The 17655-nt window shown below is 45.8% G+C and overlaps 1 protein-coding gene across 1 annotated transcript in view; it reads right to left on the bottom strand.

Moving 5' to 3' along the window:
• CACHD1 (cache domain containing 1) overlaps positions 1 to 14575 on the bottom strand; it is a 192433-nt gene extending 177858 nt beyond the window's left edge. The window contains exon 1 of the mRNA XM_016208395.2: positions 14318 to 14575. Coding sequence (XP_016063881.2) covers positions 14318 to 14560 — 243 coding nt within the window. The 5' untranslated portion in view covers positions 14561 to 14575. The remainder of the gene's footprint in view (positions 1 to 14317) is intronic.
• Between the last annotated feature and the right edge of the window lie 3080 nt (positions 14576 to 17655).

Genomic DNA, 17655 nt, shown 5'->3' with positions numbered 1-17655 from the left:
CAGGCAAGTTCTGATGAGGATGTGGAGCCATCAGGACTCATGGCCAGCGGGAATACAAAATGATACAGCCCCTTTGGAAAACAGACTGGCAGTTTCTTACGAAGTTTAACATACATTTAGCATATGACAGTAATCCCAGCCCTAGAGATGGGAAAACATATGTTCCAACAAAAACTTGTACATGAATAAACATATAGGAATGTTTATAGATTTATGACCTCTAAAAATTCCAAATGTTTTTCAACTAGTGAATGGATAAACAAACCGTGGTACACCCACACCATGGAATTCTACTCAGGAATAGAAAGAAATGAACTGTTGATATACACAATATAGCTGAATCTCAAATCCATGAGCTGAATTTAAGAAGCCAGACTCGAAATGCACACCATAATGCATCCATTTATATAACATTCGGGCAGAGGTAAAATTACAGAGCTGGAGATGGTTTTCAGGAGCTCCAGGTGAGGGGGTGGGGGACATGAAACTGTTACATGTCTCGATTGTGGTGATAGTCACATGACTGTGCATTTACCAAAACTCATGGAACTCTACACCAAAGAGAGTACATTTTCAAACCCATTAGGATTTATTATTATTTTTTTTAAAAAGCGAGAATGTTGAGAAATTAGAATTCTTGTCCTTCGGTGATAAGAATATAAAATAGTGAGCCACTGTGGAAAAGAGCATGACTGTTCCTCAAAAAATTACACATAGAATTATCACATGATATAGCAATTCCATTTCTGGGTACAGATTCAAAAGAACTGAAAGCAAATATTTATACTACCCACATTTATAGTGGCATTATTTTATAGTAGCCAAATGATGGAAGCAACCCAAATACCCATTGTTGGATGAATGAACAAACAAAATATGGTATATACATCCAATGGGATATTATTCAGCCCTAAAAAGGAAATTCTGATTCATGTTATAACATACATGAACCCTGAAGCCATGATAAGTAAAATCAGTCAGTCACAAAAGTACAAATATTGTATGATTCCACTTACATGAGATACCTAGTGTAGTCAAATTTATATAAAGAGAAAGTAAATGGTAGTTGCCAGCACCTGGGGGTAGTGGGAAATGAGTTATTGTTTAATGGGGACAGAGTTTTAGTTTGGGAAGATGATAAAGTTCTAGAGATGGTTGGTGGTGACAGCTGCACAACAGTGTGAATGCACTTAATGCCACAGAACTGTAGATTTTAACATGGTTAAAAGAGAAAATTGTTATGTTATGTATAATTTACCAGAAACTTTTTTAAAAATGAAAAAATTATGTTTGATACACTTCTCAAGATTTTGGTTCTAAAGTTTCAAAGCCACATTAAAAAGTGATCTTTGCTATTTACGGGGAGAAAAAAAGAGTTCACTTTACTGTATGTAAACCTATGAATCAATCAATCAATTAATCCATCAATGTAATACAACAGGTGTGGGGGGGTACATCTGAGTCATTACTGCAAGAGTTCATTACGGCACACTTCAGAAATATTGCAGGTCCAGTTCCAGACCACTGCAATAAAGCAAATATCACAATAAAGCAAGACACATGGTTTTTTTTGGTTTTCCAGTATATATAAAAGGTCTATTTACACTATATTGTAGTCTATTAACTGTGCAACAGCATTATATCTAAAAAAACCCCAAACCCATATGTATAAGTTAATTAAAAACACTATTGCTAAAGAACACTAACCAACTGAGCATGCTGGGGAAATGGCACCCAGACTTGCTCAATGCAGGGCTGCCACAAACCCTCAATTTGTAAAAGATGCAGTATCTGCAGAGTGCAATAAACGACACATGCCTGCATTCAGAGCTGGCCCTAGAAGGTTTTTTTTTTATTTGCCAAGAAAAAGAAGAAATCACATGGAAAGTATGACTTTTTCAAAAAATTATTCTCAGTATAGAACAGTAAAGCTACATTTTTGTTTTTTCACCATGAGAGACTTTAATGAAGTTGTAGTTTCCCTTCTCTCTACAGGAGGAGAAAAACAAATGGCCTGCCACAGACACTGCAACTTCCAACCCTCTCCAGATCCAGGGTCTATCACCAGGCATCTTCACCCTTCTAATGGGTCCTCATCAATAAGGGCATGACCAAAAGAGTTAATGGGAAACAATTATATTTGCATTGATTAGGAATAAGACTCCTAATGCCTCACTTGCACCACCCTTCTGCGATCATAACCCAGCCGCCAGCTTGCTTTCGGTTCCTCAAGTATGCCAAAGGCCCACCTTCCCAAGCAGGCTCTTCCCTCCGTAGCAATGCTAGTCCCCCAACCCTCTCTGATCTTTTCCCTCCTGTTAGCCCTCCAACTCCACCCCACTGGCTCCTCCTTTCCACCACCTATGGATTCCTTCCTATACCACCCAGTCTTGTCCACTGAGTACTTATTGAGTGATTCTTAGTGCCAAGCACCATTCCACAGGAAAACAGCTGTGAACAATGCAAAGCTTACCTGGGGCAGGTATGTGCTTGCAGTGCTGGAGGGACAGTGAATGTGTATGTGGGAAGGGTGGGAGCTTGGTGAGGGAAGGAGAGATAAGAGATAAGCCACAAATATATCAGGGGCCAGATCATATCTGGCTTATCTATAAGGCCACTGAAATTTGGGCTTTTACTCCCAGTCAGATGAGAACCTTTAGTGAATTTTAAGCAGGGAAGTAACATAGCTGGCATATTTTTAAAGGCTCTCCCTGGTACTCTAATAGTCCTTGTTTCCTTCATAACACTATTCGAAATTTGTAATTTATATTTATTTATGATTATTTCTTTAAGGTCTATTTCCCCTAATAGGTGGTATACTCCGTAAGAGTAGGATCATGTTTCTTTTTTTAAACACAAACTCAGATCCAAGCACACTACCAGGCACATAGTATGTGCTCAATAAATATTTGTTAAACAAATTAACCAATGAATTTTTAACCTCTAGGATAATGTAGCTCTAAGCACATAATTTGCAAGTACACACACATTTCCGCATTTTTATATTCCTAACTGTCCTCAATAGACGTTCCCCCAACTTTCTCTAACATGAAGAAATTAAACATCAGGAGCACCTAATACTGAAGAGTCCTACTGTGCTTGATACCCTGCTAGACACTTTCACTCATCTGAAACATTTTAAATCTTTAGTAGCAAGTAATAGCTTAAGTCACTCTAAGTCTAGAGTAATAAAATTAACACATTAAACATAGTATAAGTTTGTTATAATAAATATTAGAAAGTTACAAAGTCTACTGTTTAAGGATGGGCATACAATTTCTGTAGTCCAGCCATTTCTGAGTCTTCACCATACACCAGAGACAGTCTACCCATACACACCAAGGCTACGGATGAATAAATCTGGGCTCTTGCTGGTGGGAGCTCATGCTCTAATAACTCTCATCTGTACAAAGCTTTACTATTTGCAACTCTGTACATGTATGCAAATAAAAATTTCCAGGCAGGCCTCCTTGATGGTCATCTGAATTTATACTATCTGTAGGGATCTCAACCCATAACAAATGAAATTGGTTCAGTCAGCACAAAGTCTATTCCCCTTCCAAGACAACCAAGGGGCAAATAGCCCTATTTCACACAGGGTCCCTGAAACCAACTCTGGGTCCAACAGCCACGACTGCCAAAAACCTCAGCTCTCCCACCTTTCTCCAAACCTGCCCAGGACAGCAACAACCCACTGACAGTTTCCTAGGGAGGGAGCAGCAGCAGCAAAGAGCAAAAAACTGGCTCTCCTGCCTTGGCCAAGGGCAGCTCTCATTCAGAGAACACTATCCAAGGCAAACACAGCACCCACACTTCAGCACCTCCTGTCTCTGGGCTGCCAGGAGAAACACTGGGCTTTGGAGAAAGCCAATCAATAAACATGGATGAAATTAGGACAAATGAGTCCAGTATCCTGGCAGGGGCCAAAAAAGTTCCATGAAGTTTCATTTGAGTTAGCAAATGATTGAGGATGGACAAAAACCCCACCGAATCTTTCTATAACTCTCATTTCCCAGAGATAAATGTGATGATCACAGTAAAACTTTTATGAATATTTACATAACACACATATTCCACCAAGAAGGCCATAAAAGTATCCTTAAACCATTTATAAATATTGTAACACATATTAGGGAGGTGATATACTTCAAAATTCCTTCTTTAAATATCTTTTTGTGGTTATACACAGCACAGTAATTCTCAAGGTTGTATGACTTCCCTGGGATTTCTTTTCTATATAGAACCCTCACTTTATTTTCAAGTGACATGGAAATATGAAGACTATTTTAAACTGGTTATTATTTTATACACGGAGTCAGAGCAGATGGATGAATCTGTACTTCAGTGTATTTATGGATCATTAATTTCTGGCCCTTCCTCCTCTGAACTAAAAAAAAAATTTTTATAAAGAAAGTTGGCCATCCTATACTAGACTCCATTTGTCTTGTTTCCTTAACATACCCCCTTATCAGCTCTGCCACAGCCGAAGTGATTCCAAATTGCTTCATGACACACTCGGATTTTCTCCCTCTAATAATTCCTCCTTCCTGCCCATGACTGGCAGGCTTCTTCCACGCTGCAGTAACGTGGGACAGCTAATTATCTACCAATCCACCTTGCTATTCCGCACTTGGCAACTTTTATCTGCACAGGACAGCTGCACTCTTCCCGTTTGAAGTAAAATGTCAGTCTCTGCTAATGCAACAAGACTTACATCACTAATGATGTCTCCGCACTTTGAACAAGCAACTCAAAGCCTAATTAAAAATTCAGATTCATTCTCACCGGCTTGCCGATTTGCACTGCCCTTTCCACCGAGGCCTCGGAGTAGCTTCTAAAATACTCCATGCAAAAATAACATTTAAGAAAATATCCAAGGGGGATCAAGAAAAAAAAAAAAAGTGCTGCCGTCTTGGTCTTTGACAGAGTCTTTAAAATAACTGTTATGGTTGGAACAGAACCAATACGTTATCACATATAACAGATAAGAATTTACTCGACTGGCTTCTACCCTGCAATTATAATAAAGCTATGGACCCAGCTACTTGCCAGTCCATCCACTCTGGCATTTAGGTGTTGGAACTTTTCTAACTATAATTAACTCGGAAGATATTTGACTATGTCAGTCTGAGCTGAGGGAGACTTCTTTTGAACTCAGAACAAAGGGCAAGGTAAACGTCATTCGCATGACATCATGACATTTGATTTCATTGCCGAGTCACATAAACAACCCTTCCAAAGTAATAATACTATTTTGCAGTTTTTGGAGGAGGAGGAGTACTTCTTACTCCTGGTGACTATGACTGACTGTGAAGAGAGATGCAGGTCTTGAAGCTCAGTTGCAAGATAGAACTTTGCCTGAAAATTCCAGGTGGAATTTCCTTCTGTAGCTTTTACACAAACATTGAAACAAAATAAACGAACAAATAAGACACCAGTTGTTCCTCCCCTAAAGTTTTATTTTAGCTTTTTAATAAAAAATTAATTTGGGTGGTACAGGTTTGCAACTATAAATAGCTACTGACCATTTACATCTGCTTTTAAAAAATATCTAAAAACACTGTAGTAAGTCTCAGAATTTCTGTATTTCTTCAGTGGCTCACTGACGCTTAGGTATTTAAATAACAACTTAACCTAAACAAACAAACAAAACCAGTCAGCTGCCAAATTAGACTATCAGCTTTAAGTTCTCAGCTGTAAAATAACTAAACCAAACATTTTTTTCAAAAGAGGAATGGAAAGGTTCTTAATTAAGTCTGGGTTGCTTCCATTTTTTTAAATATATCTTTATTGATTTCAGAGAGAGGAAGGGAGAGGGAGAGAGAGAGAGAGAAACAATGATGAGAGAGTCACTGATGGACTGCAGCCCGCAACCCGGGCATGTGCCCCAACCGGGAATCAAACCCTGATCTCCTGGATCCCAGGTTGATGCTCAAACCACTGAGCCACGCCCAACTGGGCTGCTTCCATTTTAAGGCAACTGTTTCTCGGAAAAATGGAGCTCCCACGGGATATAGAATAGTTGAAACGGATTGAAAACCAAGATTCCTAAGACTAAGACTTGAGTTCTAAGTCTACCACTTACCACTGCTGTGCTCTCAGAGAGCCTCATTCCCACAGGGCCTGTTTCTCAACCGTAAAATAAGGGAGGCAGATGTGACTTTCTGGTCCTTCCCAGTTCCCATGGTACCCAGTGATCGGTGGGCCTGCGAGGTCAAGGAGAAAAGGCATGCCAAGGGCAGGCCTGCTGAGCCTGGATTTGTACAACCCATCAGGGCAGATCACAAGACCACGGTGGAAAGCCAGCCAGCCAGTCTTGTGAGCCAGAAGCAGGAAGACCACAAAGCAGGCCCTCCCTGAACTGAACTTGGGGAGGCAGAGCCTAGATATGGTGCAGGCTCTGGCCGCTGGTGGCCACTAATGATGTCTGAATCCTAAACCACTTCAGCTGAGTTACAGGTACCAAGCTTTCTCCAGATGTCTAGGTCCTCTCTCCCAGAGCACATCTCCAAATACAAGAGGATCCCAGGCACAAGCAGCAGCTAGTTCCCAACTCAAACACTGATGAGCTGCTGCCAGCCGCCTTGAAGCAAAGGGGAGAACCTAGTTAAGGAAGTGGGCGTGCGAAGAGTGAGAAATAGGGTACTAGCCACATTGTTTGAGCCTAATCTTGCCCTGCCCCAAAATCTACCAGACTTTTCAGTTACACAAGACAGCAGGTACCTTTCTTATTCAAGCCAATATAAATTGGGTGTTCTGTTACCTGCCACTGAAGTCCCAACTGGTGGGAAGGATCCAAGGACCTTACAATGTGACCTCTGTCTACTTTTCTGACCTCTTTGCACCCATTCTTTCCTGTAGCTCTCTAACCTCCAAGTCTTAATGCCATCCTCAAAGGTGCCATTACAAAGGAGACTGCTGGGAACTCCATTCTTTGATTAACCAACTTCTATTCACTCCATTTTTTCCAGGAGGACTTTCAGAGTCCCTTTCCATCCCACCAAAAGGTCCGTGCACTTTCTCTAAGCATCCAGAACCTGCTCTCTCACAACCTTCATTGCGTCGGAAATTAACTGATGATGGGTATCTCAGGCTGAGCATAGTACCTGGCGCCAAGTCAACATTCGATAACTATTTCTTTAAGTACCTATGATGACGGGGGGGGGGGGGGGGGCTCATCTCCCAAAGCAATCCAATTGAGAACTCTTCATCAGAATGCTTTCCTTTTACTACACAGAAACTTGCTTCCCCATAAGCTTTACACACAAGCATCAATTTTACCTTCTGGAACCCACTGAATAATTCTAATCCAGTCACTGTAAATCGGAGGCCTCTGGCTTGATCCAGCCTGCAGACATGTTTGGTTTGGCTCACACACTGTTTTTTGTTTGTTTTTTTTAAAATCTGATTTCATTGCCAACATTTTCAGAATCAAGGGATTTCATCTAAAAACCAGATATCCAGCTTCTCCTGAAAAACAGTCATGTGGCAACATTGGACCCACAGTGCCACTGGCAACAATTGCAGAAGCTGAGTAGCACCTGCTTCCCTTCAGCCCTGGCACGTGCCCTCCAGTTTATAACAGCGAACACCATTCTCTACTGACCGACACCTGCCCCACATCACTCATTTTGTCTAACTGACCCCTGTAAATGTTAGAGTCAGCAACCCTGAGTATAATCTAGATCCCACGTTTTAGAGTTCCTTTCTATACTATCTTGACCTGTACAAAATGGTTTAGCCTCCCTGGTAAGACATGAGCTCTCAGAGGAGCTGTGGATGGGCCAGTACGTCTCCTCCCCTCTTCTAGCCTCCAATTCTGCAAAATGAGGTGGCCGGTGAATATCTGCTGACAGACTGATCATTAGACAAATATGCATATAGTCCAGCTTTTCCTCTTCAACCCTCCCCTCTCCCATCTACAGTTTATCTTGCCGTGTCCCTTTTTCACTCCTTCCTTCCTCCTCTAGGAAGCCAGGCCGGAAAACAAGGGCCAGATGGCATGTAAAAGGGAGGGAAAAAAGGATCCCAGAGGAGCTTCCCAGAAGAAGCCTGGGCGTTACATCTGGAAGGCTGAAGAGATTGTTGGGCAAAAATACTACCTGTCTGTGAAGGGCTAAGGGACTCGGTGATGGTTTTTGCTCAGGCATATCATCATTAAAAATTCTAAGTATTTGCATTTTTTGTGTGGACTGCAAATTCTACGCACTGATGTACCAATATTAGGTATGTTATAAAAAATTTAAAAATATATAAATTAAATAAGGATGCAATAAAAATGTTATGGACAAAATAAATGTGGTATCTGGAATTTGCTTCAAAATAATCAAGGGAGAGGGAAAGAGTGGGTGGAGGCAGAGATGAAACCAGTCTGATCACAAGTGAGTAACTGTTTAAGCTGGGTAAGACACAGGGGCATTTTAATGTTATTCTCTTTACTTTTGTGTGTGTTTTTTTTCAAATCTTTGTAATATGAAACTTTAAAAGTAAATAAGTAACTATGAATAGCAGGTCTAATATTTTCTTCATAAACCCCAAGGGATGGTTTTGTACCACATCCCTGAGGTCTGTGCACCATACTTGGCTAAACCTCTGGGACAGAGGACTGACCACACTGAAATATGCAGGTTCTGAAGATTAGATTTCAGTTTCATTCAGGCTTGGGAGCTACATGTTTGTTGCCTTCCAGGTTCTGTGCCCTGGCACGAAACAGACTGTCCCATATTCATTTCTGTTTACTGACTGTTCCTATGTAAGCCTTGTGCTAGATGCTTTTAAAATATATTTCTCTCCATTAACCAAATGAAGCATGAAGACACTAGAGTTCAGAGCAATTCAGTAACATGCTGGAAGTTACGCAGTTAAACTAGCTGAGTCAAAACTGTTGTCCCTGAACGTCAACTGTAATTGAAAAATAAAAATTTATTTTTAAACTGTCGCCCCGTCATGTTTTGAATTTCAACATATTTTTACACCAGGTCCAAACAGATCCAAAACAAATCCCACTGCACATAACTCCAAAATTCCAGAGTTCTGCAAGGTTCCTGTCGGCTCATCCCCTTAAGCTCAAGGAAGGAACTCCTTCAAGCAGCAACCAGAAATAGCACCAAGTTACAAAGTGTGAAGCCACCTCCTTCCCCTCCCCCACACCCCTCCAGACTCAAGTATGATTGGCACGAAAAGCATAAGCACAGGCGAGGATGCCAGCTATAAGACGGTATTAGTGGAGAGGAAGTGAAGGAAGTCCTAAGCACAACAGAGACAGTCCATCAGAAGTCATTCAACATGTTCTTTCTTGGGCTCCCTCTTACCAAGTTCAACTCAGTCAGCCCTCAGTGGCCAATTTTCTTCTACTACAAATGTTCAATTTCAGAACAAGTCAGCTGGTTTTCCATGAGGGCTTATATTGTACACAAGGCATAGACTCAAACCATATTAGTTGCAAATATAGGTATTTCTCACCCCTACATTCTATATTGCCTAAGGACACATTCAAGGGATCCTAAAACATGCCATTCCTGGTACCATGGACACTATTTAGGGGAAAATACAAACCTTACCTAAACATCACTGCATATCAGCATGAGGTTATAGAAGAGCCACCAAGATGTTTATGTCCAGTAACCAGAGACACTCCAGGGGTGATGGCCAAAGAAACAAGACATGGGGTCATATGAAGATGTACAGGAGTCACAGGCACCCCCTATGCAGGCATTTAAGATACAGCAACTACCTTGTCTGATGCCATTAAAGGAACAGAAATGTCTGATGAACTACAGATTTAGTTACCCTTCCTTCATGTCTGAGGCTGCTGCTGCTTTCAGGATTGGCCTGTGCGTGCACACAGTTCACTGAACAGACAAAGGGAGGAATAGCCACCTTCTGTGACCTCATCAGATGGGCTTGGGCAGCCCTCTTCGGGACTCCCGTAATGCCCCGTTCCCCTCTCCACCACGACACTAACCCCTGCATTCTAACGCCTCTCTGCCTCTCACTAACCTCCTATATTAAAACACCTGGTTTTGTATCTATCTCCATCATCAGTTGAGAGCTAAGGGCACGCACCAGGCCTTATTCACCTTACATCCCCAATGTAGTCTAACCCAAGGCCTCTCCTACAGCTGATGCCCCCTCTCCCAAAGTTGGCTGAACATTTGTTGCAAAAATGAACGATAAACTTATGCAAAGCTGCTCAACTGCGTGCAAGCTGCAGCCGTTATTTACAACATTGCTCTATATTTTCAGCCAACACCTCCCCCCAGCTGAGCCCTTCAGTTCCTGAAATCACATCTGTCCTGGCTGCGGCTCTGTCTTCAATCTGAGTTGAAGCTCTAGTTTGCGCTTCTGGTATTTCTCCTGCCTCTACTGGAAGGACCCCCCCCCCCCACCTCCACCCCACCCCCTTCCAGGCCACATACAGCAGAGCAGCTGTCTGACCAACCTGCTGGTGTGTCTGCCAAGTTCACAGTGACTATGCCCAAGCCCAGCAGAGCCGAGTTAGAGTTAACATCAAGGCGGGCACACTGGCCGTGTGCCAGGCCCTTGCTGTTAGGAAGCCAGTATTGTCATATAATGTTAAATGGGCCTTATAAGTGCCTGGTGAAATGGCTCCCAGAGCCAGATATGCCTTCTAACAAGCAGGCATTGTTACTTAGCTGTTTTACCTGTGCAATCTTACCTCGTCCTCCAGATTGTAAATGTAAGGGGCTGCGCTGGAATACCTCCTTGTAAATCCGCTAAACACCTAGCTTAGCGCTGTGCGCAGTAAGCTTTCAATGAATATTTCTCCATTTAAGAACAACCACATCCATCCACATTTCCCAGCCCCAGCCTCACATTAACAGGTGCCGTCACATGCATGCACTCTTTCCATTAGGTTCACTGAGCAAATCTCTGCGAAGAATCACCATTCCCAAATTTGCAGATGAAGATCATCCAACTTGTAAGTGGCAAAGCTGGAACCCAGTGTAGAGTTCTTTCCCCTCCACCAAGCTGCTTAATAAAAACTTGCTGCATGAATGATTGAGAAGTGAGTCTCCCTGGACAGAGCCACTCTCTGCTCCCCAGAAACGTAGATGGTTTCACTCCACCAGCCCCCTGAGGGGACAATGATTAGGTTTTTGACTTTTACCCATGATGTATGATGCCTGCTGCCAGGGGGGCAGTGTTCAGTGACAGTTTTCCCAGGGCACTGGCAAAATTAGTTGGTGCAAATCATTTCAAGATTTTTTATTTATTTTCTCCATTACCAAAAAGGAACAACAGAAAAACCAAGAGCAGGCAGCCTCCTGCAGAAAAAGGTTTCCAAGAAAATCTTTAAGATGGACCGCTTTTCAGACTGTCTTCTCTATCAGCAAGCACAAAAACTATGTCATGGGAAACTACAGTGCTGAAAGAGGCCTGGTTTCTGTTTTTGTAAAATTACCCCTTGCAACCTCCTGTGAGCAGTATATGTGCTGCCATTCGAAATGCTGCAACAGGCCTCATTTCAGGACTTAGTTTGCAATTTCTCAAAACTAAAAAATGTCTTTGGAGAATTTCGGCTGCAACAGAAGCAATTTAAAAGTCTGAAACTAGGTTTTGGGTTTTTTTTTTTACACATACATACTTGACTTCAAAAGTTCCTCATAGAATAAGACGCTGTCCTGAAAAGGCCTGCACTGAGCTGGAAATGCCAAGGTCAAATGAAAGAAGTCAATCCCTTCATCAAGGGAGGGTATTTTTTTCCTGCAAAGAGGCATAAGCTTTTCTCAGCCCCCTCATATGACCTGGTCCCTTAATGTCCACGTGAGGCTTCCTTACTCTGAACAACAGATTAGCTCTACAGTTATAAAACTCAACATTCCACAAGGGTGGGCTATATAATCTGCACTTTAGGTAACAAACACCACAAAATTTCAGGCCCAATGAAAAAATTCCAGAGGAAAATGTGAGGTTCAGGATCTTTTTCTAAGGGTCAAAAACCTAACCTGCCTTAGATTTTATTGTACAAGTATACCCCCACCCCCAAAAAAGCTGGCAGTCTAACAAAATTAAAGAGACTCTCCCTAATTTCCCCAGATGGAGGCAAGTGGCAGATCAATGTACAGCTCAAGAAGAGGAATTTAAATATTAAATACAGTATGTGCTTCTCCTTTCAAAAAAGGAGAGAAGCCACTTCACATTTTGCCAGACAAAACCCTGTCCCCAGGAAGCCAGTTTCCACAAAGAGGTTGCAAAGGTGTTAGAAAGAGGCCAGTTGGGAGGAGATAAAGGGCCATTTGGGCACAAACCCCCCACCGATCAGAGCTTTTTTCTAAAGTGTCTCCTTTTCAACAGGGAAGCCTTTTAAAACTACATTTGCTTTGGATCTCTACCTAAATGACAATGTGTTAGGATCCGATTTCACCTTTTGTCAAGGATAGGGTGAGAAACAGTAAAACTGCTGTCAGCATCTTAGAGAAGGCAAGCCCTTAACTTATGTGGGGAAGGGGGGGATTCCTAGGGTCTCCTGTCCAGCCCTAGTTATGGGGTAAAGGTGACAAATGCCTACTAATCTTACAAGCAGAGTCCAAAAAGCAACATATTAAATTTCCTTTATTAGAAGAGGTGTCTCCATGAAAAAATACAATTGTTTGTGCTCTGAATGGAAACATTCACCACTGGGAGGGTGGGGGGAGGATCCATTTTTTCCCTCTAACATTAACATTTTAGTTCTATTTCCTCTATTAGTTCTTAGAGATTCCTAAGAACACTGTCAACAGAAATCACAAAATGCATATGGAAAAAAATTAACTAGATCTGAACCTGAAAGATCTGCATAGAAAAGGACAGTTAAATGGGGGAACTTAAAAGCTTGTCTATTACTATGCAAATGAAGAAGAATCTGACTCTACTGCACTTCAGAGCCGGGTGTCTGCAAAGAAATACTGTACAGAAGAATTATCTTTCAAGCAAACCAACCACCAGTCTTCAACCTCACCTCACTGTTAAAAAAAAAAATTCTAATTGTCTTTCACTTTAATGTAAAAGATCTGGGCAACTCGCTTTAGGAAAACTGTATCCTCCTGGGAAGAGACTGGGGAGGTTCTAGGGAGGGAGGGTGTAAAAAAAAAAAAAAAAAGATGTCAGAAACCTAAAAGTGATGGGAGGTGGACCGGTGGTCACAGTGAAACCGAATTTTGAAACCTATTCCAAGAACACATTCCTGGAAACTTCATTCTTTCGAAGACCCACATTCATCACCACGGTTGTTGTCAGAAGCATGAGAATGAGGCTGTTCTCCTGAAGAATGTTGTAAGCAAAGGTTTCGGACTCCTAATGTCATCTCAACCTCTCCTAAACCAGGGGGTCTATCCAGCCGAGTAGGCTAAAAAGTAAGAGCAGGAGAGAATCTCCAGGTGGTTGCTGTTGAGCCATTTTTCCTACTGCTGGTTATTAGTAACATCGTCGGGACCCCTTATTCGACCCGTTCATTCTCTGGGAAGCCCCTGCCTCTCCCGGGAAGGAGCGACACCGTGAGCAGGAGAGAAAAAGGACCCTTATTCACTGGGTCGTGCCCCCCCCCCCGCCCCGCCGCAAAAGACATAAACAAAACAAAAATCGTACAGCGGGCAGCATGCAACAGACAGTGGCCACAGCAGAAAGCAACAACCACCAAGTCCCCACACAGGACAGGAGTCGGGAATCCACCGGGAACCTACCGAGCCGACCCCTCCCCCAGTGCCGCCGGGAGGGGACGCGCAGCGCCGAGGCCGCCCCGCGCCGCCCTGCGCCGGGCCCAGGTGGCGCGGGAGCAGCTGCGGGAGCCTTCCCTGCGGAGCCTTCCCTCCCGGCGCCCCTCAATGCCACTCGGTCGGAGGGAAACGGGGAGGTGGTCGAGGCGGCAGGCTGGGGGCCTCGGGAAACCATCCGAGCCAGGCGGGCCGGGATGGGCACACAAAGAGGGAAGGGAAGTTCGCAGGGGCGGCGGGGTGAAAAGGAGACTGCCGGGGAGATTCGTGCAAATTAGGAAAGGAGGTGCGAGGGAACCGGGGGACCCCTGCCGAGATCAAGGAGCTGGGCTAGAGGGACAGTGGGTTCCGTGCAAAGGGCAGGGGTTCTGCAGAGGAGAAAGGGAGGGGCTTCTGAGTGCAAGGAAGAGTTGGTGTGCGTTTGGGCGTGGGGGGACCCCGTGCACTGAACAGGGGTATCCGGTGGAAGTGGGGGGCGGGGGGGTGTCGTCTGTGCACGCCAGAGAGGTCGGTGCACGGTCAAGGGGACCTGTCCTGGGGACGGGGCTCTGCACAGGAGAGGCAGGATGCTTGGCAAGTTTGGGGGCGCAATGGAGGCCACTTACCTGCATGGTGACGACCCCCAGCTCCTCCGCCGCTAGCCTCCGCATCTGGCTCGCCAGCACTTGCGCCTCGTCCAGGATGGAGAAGTCGGCGTCGGCCACCGCGCCCAGCAGCCAGCACGCGACCAGGCAGCGCAGCCAGAGGGGCGGCCGCAGCGCCCGCGCCCCGGCCCGGCCGGGCGAGCCCCGGCAGCCGCGGGCCAGGGCGGCCCCCGCCGGCTCCTCGTCCTCCGGCTCGCGGGCCATGCTGCCTCCCCGGGGCACTCCCCGCCGACGGGCTCCGGGCGCCGCGAGGCGGGGAGAGAGCAGCGGGGGGTGCGCCCGGGGCCCGCTCGGCGCAGCCCGCAAAACTTTCTTCCCCCGCGCAGACGCCTCGCCGCGCCGCCGCGGCTTCCAAACTTAGGGGGCGCCCGGCTACAGCGCGGGAGCGCGGGCGGCCACCATCGCCTGGCTCCGGCGGCGCGCGGGAGAGGAAGCGGCCGCCCGAGCGGTGCCGGACCCCGGCGCGGGCCCCGCGGCGCCGCGGGCGCGGGGGAGAGCGGCCCGGGGCTGACAGTCGGAGCCGAGCCCGGAGCCGCCGAGCTTTCGCTTCCCCCGTCGCGTCCCGGCGCTGGGAGGCGGCGGCGAGGGCGGCCGGCGGCACCCCGGAGGCGGAGCGGCGACCGGGCTGCTGCGCTGGGGCGGCCACCCGAGGAGGGAGGGCGGGGGAGGGGTGGAAAGAAGAAGAACAAGAGAAAAAAACACACACACACACACAAAAAACTGAAAGAAAGCAAGCAAGCGGCGGGGGAAAGGGAGGTGTCTGGTGCCACCACGCCGCGCTCCGGCTCCGCGCACTTCCCGGCTCGGCCGCCGCCGCGGCTGCGGTGATTTATGGAGCCAGCGAGAGAGGCGGGGAAACTCCCCCGTCGCCCCTCCTCTCGCTCCCTCGCTCCCGCCCCGGAGCTGGCCCCGGAGACGCTGGGGCAGGAGAGCGCGGCTCTCTTCGCGGGTACTGGCCCCGCGGGGTTGGGGTCCCTGGGACCCGCGGTGGCCGGGGACTGCCACCCACCCCAGCTCCCGCCGCCTCCGCGCACGCGAGGGACTCCGGGACCCCCCCCCCCGTTCAAGGCGCCCCAGCACCCAAAGTCCCTCTAAGTTCGAGGACGCTGGCCGTCTGCCGGCCGAGGTTTGGGAAGGAGGGGACAGCCCTTCACGCGTCCTGTGCTTTCCTTCGACGTTGTTCGTAACAATAGCCAGCACTGGCTGGATCAGCAGATCCCTTTTTTTTTAATCAGCTACTCTGTGCCCCGCACTGTGCTCTGGGGTTTGTAACATTACCCATTAATCCCACCACATCCCTGCGAGGTACCTATCTTTATCCCACATTTTTAGGTAACAAAGACTGAGGCTTAGGGAGGTGGAATTAATTGCCAGGAGATCACCCAGGGGATAACAGCCAGAGCCAGAACTTAAGCGCAAGTCTGACTCCAAGGCTCTTGCTCTTAAATATGACATCGTTCTTTCCGTCTCTCTTTGAAAATGAACCACCTGATCCCACCAAAAGCAAAAACAAAACCAACACAAAACCCACAAAACTGCTGAACCGGAGCCGGCCCCACGCATCTAGTCTCTGGCGCATGGGAGGCAAGCAAGGTTAACCTTCCGATTTCCCCTGACCCCTGGCTGAGCCTCTGAGAAATCACTTGTTGGAAGCACCTGGAACAGGTGGACAGGGGAGGGGGCTGTGAAAGCGGCCATTCCTCCTTCCAAAGGTCCTGAGACTGCTGCCTGTAGGCTCCTAGAAGACAGAGCCGTGCCCAGGAAGACTGAGACTACCTGGCCAGGGTGGTAGCAGGACTAGAGCCTGGAATCAGTGCCCTCTTGCTTTCCAGCAAAACTTCTGTTTTACTTCTTTGACTCTGTTGTATTAAAAACGCACCTCCTGTAAGCCTTCCCTGGCCCATTTTACCCCTAATTGTCTTTCTAATCTGAATTCCCCAATCAGTGTTGTTTCTGCTGTACTATGTTTTCCTTTTGTGACACTCTCCACTCTGTGCCCCCTTGACAGAGACAAATCAGGCTCTTGCACTGGTTCATTTTGTATCTGTGATGTTTGTTTTACGTAACTCACGCTTATCAGAGCTAAGGTAAGCCTGTTGCAGGCAGGGACCAATCCATCACTTCGCCATCCACTCTGAGCTCAGTACCAAACACAAAGCAGGTGCTGTAAACAGGATTCTTGAATTAATAACAGGATAAAAAAATCCATATGTTGTCTTCTGTCCCCAGAGTTGAATTGACAAGTGGTAGAGAGATGATCCTGTAACTTCTGTTTTTTATTGTTATACCATTGCACACAACAGTTAATCAGTGAAGCAAAACATATTAGCCATGTGGGAAGTGGAAGAGAAACAACAATAATAATAATGGCACCCAGCATTATTAATTTTTTGAATTGGATTCTTTAAGGTTATTGTCAGCAAAGTTGTCACACACCTCTAAGCTATCCTTCTGAAATTCCTTCTTTGGCTTCTCCTTTTTTGACCATTTTTTTTTTGTATATTATTATTATGAGGGATTCTAATTCTATGTTCCTTTTTTTTCACTCTCAGGTTCTTTTTGAGAACTCTCAGTACACCATGCCTTCAATTATCACCAAGGGTTTGCAAACTTCTAAACAAAGCTCAGTCTCCCTTTGGAGCTGGAATTTCATTTTTCCAACTGTTTACTGGCTTCTCTAGTAGATATACCTGAACTAGAATTCATTCTTGCTTTTTCCTACTCTCCACCTAAATCCATACCTGACTGCGAGTCTTGTTGGATGTCACCCACCGTCCAGCTAGGTGCCTCACTCCCTACATCCACCGCCGACACACCTCTCATATCCATCCCCTGCTCTCCATCTGTATCCCACTGGCTGGCTTCAGCTCCTCATCGCAGCTCACCTGTGATTATGACCGCTGTCTCCTCTCGGATCTCCATGCGGTCCATCTCACCCCCAAATTTCTATTCTCCATAGTGAAACCAAAATAACCTTTCTAAAAGGAAAACCTGAACCCATCTCTCACTAACCTAAACATTTCGGATGCACCATCTCAGAGAAATAAACTTACAACAAACAAGGCTCTCTGTAATCTGGCTTATCTGCCTTTCTGCCCCCAAATCCCCACCAGCCCCCCAGAAAACACCTTTGCTGGTGGTCTTGAACGCTAAAGCAGAATCTCTGGAGGTGGGCTAGGTTCCAGAATGTGCATTTTACAGACACCCCCCTCCCCAGATGAGTCTTATGAAAGACTGTTAGACTGCAAACAAGCTCCCCAGGATGGTTACTCACTCATCTGGGAGCTCTAGTGTTTTAG

Source organism: Miniopterus natalensis, chromosome 9 (assembly GCF_054644295.1).
Source record: "Miniopterus natalensis isolate mMinNat1 chromosome 9, mMinNat1.hap1, whole genome shotgun sequence".
Lineage (NCBI taxonomy): Eukaryota > Metazoa > Chordata > Mammalia > Chiroptera > Miniopteridae > Miniopterus > Miniopterus natalensis.
This window is presented reverse-complemented; position numbering and strand designations above follow the sequence as displayed.